The 8,910-nt window shown below is 43.0% G+C and overlaps 1 protein-coding gene across 7 annotated transcripts in view; it reads right to left on the bottom strand.

Annotated features, from left to right (window-relative positions):
* Positions 1–2,355: 2,355 nt before the first annotated feature.
* The window catches only part of SLC25A12 (solute carrier family 25 member 12), a 171,523-nt gene continuing 164,968 nt past the window's right edge, over positions 2,356–8,910 (bottom strand). For all 7 annotated transcript variants that reach the window (XM_081095643.1, XM_081095645.1, XM_081095647.1 and 4 more), the window contains 4 exons: positions 8,172–8,310; positions 4,856–5,014; positions 4,655–4,745; positions 2,356–3,416 (listed from right to left, as the gene is read on the bottom strand). In XM_081095643.1, coding sequence (XP_080951769.1) covers positions 3,218–3,416; positions 4,655–4,745; positions 4,856–5,014; positions 8,172–8,310 — 588 coding nt within the window. In that variant the 3' untranslated portion in view covers positions 2,356–3,217. The remainder of the gene's footprint in view (positions 3,417–4,654; positions 4,746–4,855; positions 5,015–8,171; positions 8,311–8,910) is intronic.

Genomic DNA, 8,910 nt, shown 5'->3' with positions numbered 1-8,910 from the left:
GTCCCAGGTTCGGTTCCGGTCAAGGGCATATACCTGGGTTGCGGGCACATCCCCAGTAGGAGGTGTGCAGGAGGCAGCTGATCGATGTTTCTCTCTCATCGATGTTTCTAACTCTCTCTCTCCCTTCCTCTCTGTAAAAAATCAATAAAATATATTTTTAAAAAGTATACAATATAATCTAATTCATATAAATTTCAAAACCAGGAACTAAATATTATATTTAGGGATATATGTATGGGTGGTAAAATTATAATGAAAAGCAAAGAAATGAAGGGTGGAGATGCTGTTAAAGAAGAGAGAAGGGATTATGATGGGGAGGGTTATAAGGGGGACTTAGGAGATGTTAGCAATATTCTATTGAGCTGGGTGGTTACATGGGTTTTCACTTTACGACTATTTGTTTAAAATACATATGAGTATATGTGTATGTTTGTGTATACATACTGTATACATTCCACAATAAGAAAATATTTAAATGACCAGTAACTATGAAAAGATGTTCAACCTCACTAGTAATTAGATAAATGAAAAGTGAAATAATGATGACTTATGATTTGACTAAAATGTAAAAAACTGTTAGTACCCCTTTCTGCCAATGTTGTAAAGAAACGGAATCCTCATATGTTGTCAGTAGGAAAGGAAATTAGTAAAGCCTTTTAAAAAGAACAATGTGGCACTTGGCTGGCAAGGCTCAGTGATTGAGCATCGCCCAGGAGGTCATGGTTCAATTCCTGGTCAGGGCACATGCCCGGGTTGCAGGCTCGATCCCCAGTGTGGGGCGTGCAGGAGGCAGCCGATCAATGATTCTCTCTCATCATTGGTGTTTCTATCTCTCTCTCCCTCTCTCTTCCTCTCTGAAACCAATAAAAATATATTTAAAAAAAAGAACAATGTGGCAATATATATATATATATATATATAAAATGTAAATCCATACATCTTGTGAATTACCAATTCCAATTTTAAATATCTATCCTAATGAAATACTAGCACATGTACTCAAAATATGTGTACAAAGATGTTTACCAATTACAACAGCATTGCTTGCAATGTGAAAAAAATGAATGTGAACAAGGGATAATTTATAAAAAGAATCATAACCTATACAATGCAATATTATGCAACTACTAAGAATTAAGATAAACTTTTGTGACCCAACATGAAAAGTCATGAACAAAAGCGAGCTATCAAACACATACATAGATTTAAAAACAATCCTGTTTGAAAGTTTAAATATGTATGTGTGTGTGTGTGTATGTGTGTATATATGTGTGTGTGTGTGTGTATATATATATATATATATATATATATATATATATATGAAAAAGAGCTACAAATGTATCCTCTAACCCAGTGGTTCTCAACCTTCCTAATGCCGCGACCCTTTAATACAGTTCCTCATGTTGTGGTGACCCCCAATTTCACTGTTACAAATTGAACATAATTAAAGCATAGTGATTAATCACAAAAACAATATGTAATTATATATGTGTTTTCCGATAGTCTTAGGTGACCCCTGTGAAAGGGTTGTTTGACCCCCAAAGGGGTCACGACCCACAGGTTGAGAACCGCTGCTCTAACCTGTTAAGAGTGATAACCTCTGGGGCAGGGAGTGGTAATGGGAGAAGCAGGGCCCAGAGGGCACTTTCTCATCTTACTCTAAATATGTATCTTGTATCATAGGAATCTTCTGTAAGACCATATCCAAGGGCTACTTGCACATTTTTAACAGGTGGCAATAGCAAGACAACTGTATTGTTATTCATTCTATTCCAATAAGAACTGAAAACTTTGCTTTCAAAGCTAGTTCTTTTGTTCCTGCAGGGCCTGGAGAGCCTATGGCTGTGTTCAGGGCTGTCAGCCATCACTGATGAGCGCTATGGAGGATAGTAAGTGACTTGGTCCATCTCCAGGCTGGCCCCTTGAAAACATTTGCATACATTCTCATATCCCGGCTCACTGGCAATAGCAATAATGTTTTCCCAAAGCACTTTGCTAAAGTAAGTAAATTCTGACACTACACATCAAGTCACAACCATACTGAAGTGTAGATGTGGCTGTCAGGATGCCTGTTGAGATCTAAATTAGTAATCACACCCTCGGTGAGTGACTTCTGGAATAAGCAGTTTGTATTTGGGTTCATAAGGAAGAACCTGGCCCCACTGAATCATAAGACAGAGCTTTTCTCTTTCGTCTTCCCTCCCCTCATTCCACTATAGTCCTTTCTAACACGAACTATTTCCTATAAAAATGTCAGAGAGGGAAACCTGATCATGAGTTCTCTGGAATTAGTAGCAAATCAAAATAAAAGGCACTATCAGTATATTTATGAAGGAAAATTCAACTACATGCAGACACATTTTGGTATTTTATTTTTGACTGGAATCATATCCATTTGAGGAAAATTGCCAAAGTAGCCTTTACTGTTTTGACAGCTAGGCCCTTGCTGTGCCAGAGGAAGGCAAAACTAAGCCAGGAGAGCTGGAGACGCCCTGTCTCCATGAACACAATGGCAGAGGGGCTGTCTAGGAAATGCCTTTGCATCGATGAACAGAGGGGGATGTATGCACACACTTAATACAATGGAAACGCATCAGCACCCGCCAGTCTCAGCCTGTCCTGTGGCATCCACTGACATGCATCTTTTCCAAAGGATCTCTTATCCAAAGGTGTCGGCACTTGGTCTTGTTATACCTCTTTATCAGCAAGGACCTTTTTCTTCCAGAATGGAAAACAAACTAGAAATTACATACATCCAATATTGATGCTTCAGTTCCATCAGTCACCAATGAGAGAATGAATTTCATTGTAATACATTTATTTTCGTGTGATTCTTAATAAAACACTTTCAAAACATCCTGTACATTTCCAGCCACTAGGAACTGCATACATTCTATAAATGTGATTTGTTGGGATGAGGTGCCAAGATGTCTCTGTACAAAGATGTACAATATGTACAGTCACTCACTATAAGTGCAAGCTGTGCAAAGCAGTCTAGAACACTAACTCATGCCCAAGCTTAAAAACATTTCCACACGTAAGACTAAAGCTTGAAACTGCACTGTATCTTTTCCTGGGAAATGACTATAAACAAATACATGTATCTGACATATAGACAGCTCAGTCAGCATCGTGCGGCTGCCTGGGCGCGTCACAGGGCTGCTCTCTAGGCCCCCCTCTTCAGGGAGCGACTCGGCCACACTCAGTGGTCGTCTCATCACTGAGCTGCTGCCACTGGCTTTGACTGAGCCACAGGGCCACTAGGAGATTTAAATTTGGGGAGATAAAGGCCAAACTTGTTTTCAATGCCAGCAAAAGTGGCTGTGGCGAGTCTGTATCCACCGATGTGATCGGGATTGGCAGGAGGAAGGTCTGCGATGCGTGACTTAGGTGTGGGTTCTGAGCCAGAGGGTTTGCTGTTGAGAGGACAAAGCTAATGGTTAGCATGCTCGGGACTGAGGATAGCACACAGCTGAACATTTCAGTCTGACTCACGTGCCACGAAAAAGGGTATCATTTATCCAACTTATTTGCTTGTTATCTATGCTGCAGTAATCCCAATTTATAGGGGCTTTGAAAACAACACAGTCACATATTTGATTTAGGAGACAATGGGATCAATTTCAATGCTTATAAACTTATATAAATAGATCCACAGAAAATAGATCAGAAGAAAATACACTCAAATATAAAAACTTTCTGGGAAGTGGGACTATGAGTGATTTTCTTTTTTACTTTCCTATTTTCCAAATTTTCTACACAATGCATAATCATAAAAAGTTTACATTTTTCCTTTGAGAATTTAAAACACTAACTTTTAAAACCGTAAATTCATGAAAATTATTGCTAAAACTGTTTAAAGAGATATAATTCTTAGTTTTACGGAATGTGAAAGCATAGAAAAGCCTGGAGTGTAAGACTGATCTTCTTTGTACAAGTCCCTCTACTTGGTTTATGAGGCGAAGACTCGGACACAGGATTGATCTTATGCTCAAAAGCTGATAACTGCTTGCTTTGGGTATAATCTTTCCCACCCAGCAAATTCAACAAGTTGCTGCTCTTCTCTCCAGCACAAGCTTCAAGTACTAAGCCTCGAGAGGACCAATATCTGGCCTGGATCTCCCCAGTGATTATGTCCATAGGCATAACCTCTCTTCGAGCCTCTTCTGCTTAGTTTGCAATAAATTAGCTCTAAGAACATCCAAACCTATTCCAATAATAAATTAAAGTGAACAATGAAATCTCCGAGGTATGAGGGCTTAACTAAGTCTTTAAAAGAACGGTCACAAAAGTGTTACTAATACAAATTTACATTGCTTCTGGTGAAAAGGACATTACTAAATCTAAATAATAAGAACCTAAATCCATGAAGCTCATATTGCTTACACTAAAAAAAGGCACCTATTCACACAACATTTTAAGTGGCTGCCTCCCTAAACTTTCCCCAAGTAGCTGCTTAATACTGTGTGTGATGTCGCCCTGTCGAGATCTCACCTCCCTAACACGGAGGCTTTTTGATTTAAGCCCCCTGTTTGATTTACATGCACTGGTCCTCTAGGCTTCTCTGTCCTTTCAGTTCCAAAACTGCCTCTGTAGGCAAAGACCTATTTGTTTGGGTGCTTTCTTAACAAAGGTGTCGAACAGCTGCACTTACAGGCCTCCAAAGTCAACGTAAAACCACCGCTGGAGAAGTTCATAGGTGACCAAGGTAACACCAAACTGGGGAGAGGACCGAAACACTCGGGCTGAAAGAGAGATGGGAGCGGGGCACTTAAACCACACTGCCTGGCAAAGACAACCTGTGGTAACGGGGAGGCCCCTTCCGCCAGCCGCCTCGCCACGGGCCTGCCCCTACCTGCTGTTCCCTTCCAAAAAGCGGAGGGCCCTTCTTCCCGGAGTATCTTCCTGAAACAGTCGATGACACCACTGTATGTCGTCTGGCCAGCGCGGGCAGCCACTTGCAGTCTTGTCTTGATGACATCAGCCGGGGTTACCAGAGAAGCGGCAGGCACACCTTTCAGGAGAAAGACACATTTAATTAATCCAAAGCACCTTACGAGGACAGAAATACTACTGCTAACATCGAACAATGCAATTGGCAACTTCAACTGCTCTAACTCATAGCCTCCTAAATAGATGCCTGGGCACTAATGTAAAAGGGATATAAACACCCAGTAATGGTGTCAGTGTGAACTCTCTTTTCTTTCTAAATTAGGAAAATATTCTGTACTATATGATCTCAAAGAACTGAGCGGGGGTGAGAGAGAAGGCAGCAATATTACTGAGATAATTCCCAAATATCCCCCCTTAGGTTTCAATTACTTTACCTCCTTTTTTCTTAAATAAGATCAAGTGTTTTCACGTATAATAAGAAATGAGGATAATGTTAATTTAATGAGCTCATAAATGTATCTGACATTAAACTAGGGTGGTGGTGTTTTGTTTTTTGTTTTTTTGGGATTTTTTGCCAATTCTTGTCACCTTAGCGTCTGAGGCAGCCGTGGGCAAACTACGGCCCACGGGCCGGATCCGGCCCGTTTGAAATGAATAAAACTAAAAAAAAAAAGACCGTACCCTTTTATGTAATGATGTTTACTTTGAATTTACATTAGTTCACACAAACACTCCATCCATGCTTTTGTTCCAGCCCTCCGGTCCAGTTTAAGAACCCATTGTGGCCCTCGAGTCAAAAAGTTTGCCCACCCCTGGTCTGAGGTGAATAGCCATACTCAGATCCCCCCGTTTGAGGGGCTAATTTGAGAGCTGACTGTAACTTGCTCAGACATACTTATATGACAGAAGTCATTACAACGGGAGCAGAGGAGGCCGGCAACTGGTTAAGGAACCTTAGGGGACTGATCATGCAAGGCCTCGTCATCCATCCCGTGCCGAGCTCCCAGGGTCATGATGAGATTGACCAGCAGCAGGACACACAAGATGGACTTCACAACCACACCTTTTCCTCATAAAACAAAACAGGGAACAAAGGAGCCAGGTGACCTTCCTCAGGGGAGAGGCTCACAGCCTCCCTCCACAGGGCTCTGCTTCTTACGCAACTGGAGCTGGGTAACTGCCTGCCTTTGGAAGGTTCTGAATTCTGAAAATTCTCAGTGCCTGCCAGCAAAGCTGTATGGGTAAAAATTAGACAAATTCATCTCTCTTCTGAAAACTGACATCAATTGTCTGTGGGCGAGAAGTTGGTGCTGATAGTTCCGTGGAGTGTTTGCTTGGCTCCATCAGCCACTGGCCACAGGCCTGTCCACGATTACACTGCTCGCGGCTGGTTTTGCTGCTGACTGGAGTGCACAGAGAGAAGACTTAAGGGGAAATCTGCTGGCCCCAGTTAAAACTGGGGGACTTTGGAGAGCACCATGGGGCTGGGTGAGCACTCAGTGCCGACGCTGAGCAGGTAGCTTTACTGCCTCTCAAATGTGCATGCAACTGACTGAAGTTCCAAGTGCCAGAATACGGGGGACTTTCTGAACCCCAAATAAGGGCTCAAAGCTCCCTGGGCGAGTTTCTTTTTGTTGTTGCTAATCCTCACCTGAGGCTATTTTTCCATTTATTTTGAGAGAGAGTGGAAGGGAGGGAAACAAAAATATCGATGAGAGAGAGACCCATCGATTGGTTGCCTCTTGCACATGCCCCAAACAGGGCCACAGAAGCACCCTGCAATGGAGGTACGTGCCCTTGACCAGAATTGAACTCACAAACTCACAACCCTTCAGTCCATAGGGTGATGCTCTATCCACGGAGCCACACCAGCTAGGGCCACGGGAGCATTTCTTAATCATCACGTCATTCCCTGTCAAGAAGGACAACATGGTGCACCCCAAGGGCTCCTGTCACATGCCGCACTTTGACGTGCTCAGGCTGTGCTGGGATGTATAGCCAGGGCACCAGAGGAGAATGAACCTAGTGAGAGCCACAGGCAATGAGCTCAGGCAATCAGAGCTCCGCTGATCATTGGGGGACAGTGTTTGAGTTTGTGTTCACCCTTCATGCTCCTTTCTTTGACCTGCTGTAACGGAGAAAAGGCGCGTGCCCTTTCCTTCCTGTCATTCCTGGTGCAGCGGGGAAGCCGGGTACTCCCCTTCTATCACAGTCAGCTCCTCACAGCAGGAGGAAGCCTGGACCCATGAGATCAGAGGGAAGCATCTTGGCACCTCCTACGTTTTTTAGGCTCCTCTTTCAGATGAATCTCTTCTGTGTCCAATTTGGTATCTTAGACAAGATGAAGGTTTTCATTTTTTCCAATAGCATTTATCATATTACTAGTGGCCCTGTGCACGGATTCGTGCACATTGAAAGGAAATTCGTTAGAAGATTCCTGTGGTAATTCTGTTACTGTAAAAAATTACATGTCAAAATAGTATATATAATATAGTATTATAAAATTAAAACACACATGCGATTGGTGCCAGTGAGAGCTTTATATGCATCGCACATGCACAAGTCAACGTTTATTTTTAAACTGCCAGTGTGTGTACATGTACTGGCCGGTCAGTTGGTCAGTTGGTCAAAAGGACGGCCGGTCGGTCACGTAGCCTTTTATATGTCTAGATTACCCTGCTGGCCTCATAGGGAAGGCAAGGATGAACAGAACGAAACCTCTGCCCTCAAGGAGCTCCCAGTCTAGTACAGAGGGCAAAACTATACAAACCACCATTAATAAAAGACAGAAAGTAGCAAGAGGCAGAGAAGAGATGCCAATCAAGGACAAGGTGGTTTGCTGGGGAAACATTGCTTACTCTGGTCTAAGGACGATGGCAGAAGAAACAGGAACAGCTTTATGATAAAAGCAATGGTTTGGTAAAGAACTTTTCCACCTTAACACTTAGCTTGGCTGCACCCAAAGTTTGAGGGGCACAGAAGGCTAAGAAACACGTTAATGATGAAAGCCCAATTTAGATGGGCAGATCTAATTTGGCTCCAAGTTGCTAAGCTGCATTAAGCTGTTTATCCACATTATGCAAATGTAATTAACTCTCATCAGAATTGCAGCACATCCCACAAAGGAGTAAAAGCGATCACATTTAAACTAAGTCAGATACGAACAATAACCCTTCCAGAAATAAAGGGGGAAAGCACACACAGATTCTGTGCTTCTTAAGGAGAATGTGGGGGGGGGGGGGGGGCCGGGTCTTAGGCTTAAAAAATAACAGCGTTACCTGCCATGGCTCCAGCTGCAAGGAGGTTTGCACCTCCCACGCGTCCATTTTCATCAGCCAGAAGTAGTTTGCAATGAGCATAAACAGGAAAATAGATGGCGGAGAAGGGAATGTCTCGGAGGAAACACGCTTTGGCACCCTGTCACACAGTGAGGAAACAGAGCAACACAGTTGTATAAACAGAGTGTGAATGTCCACAAGGTGACAAGCCTGAGGTGTCCCTCAGACAGCACCGGGATTGATGTGGAAGGGAGGTGGGGAGAACTGAACGGGTGCGACACAGAGAAGCACACATGACTCAGAGCTTGAGAAAGGCTGGTGGAGTCTGGAGTCCTAGAGCTAGTTAACTGGACAATAACATCATTTTGACAACTAAGAATTTTTTGGCATTTCCAGTACAGATACAGTTTTTAAGGTTAATAAAAAGTCAATTCTCAAACCTCCTGGGTTGTCCTGTTTGGCTTTGATGGGGGTGGAGGTGGAGGTGGTAGGGGAATAGACTTGGAGACGTAATATTCATAGCTTGATTCCAAAGCAACCAGCAAAGGCAGTGCCAAAACTAATAAATTACCAATTCAATCCACATCAGCTAGAGCCCCTGAAAGCCAGGTAAGAAGCTATAGGCAGTGGTAGTGGGAAAGGAAGGGGGAAGAAACCACCAATGTTCCTTTTCCCCATGTCCTAAATAGCACAGGACTGGGGGGACCCAGACAAAATATTTTAGCAGGAAGTTTCCATG

The sequence above is a fragment of the Myotis nattereri genome (assembly GCF_964212035.1).
Source record: "Myotis nattereri genome assembly, chromosome: 7".
In the NCBI taxonomy this organism is placed as follows: domain Eukaryota; kingdom Metazoa; phylum Chordata; class Mammalia; order Chiroptera; family Vespertilionidae; genus Myotis; species Myotis nattereri.
Note: the sequence above shows the minus strand (reverse complement) of the source record. Positions and strands in the feature narration are given on the sequence as shown.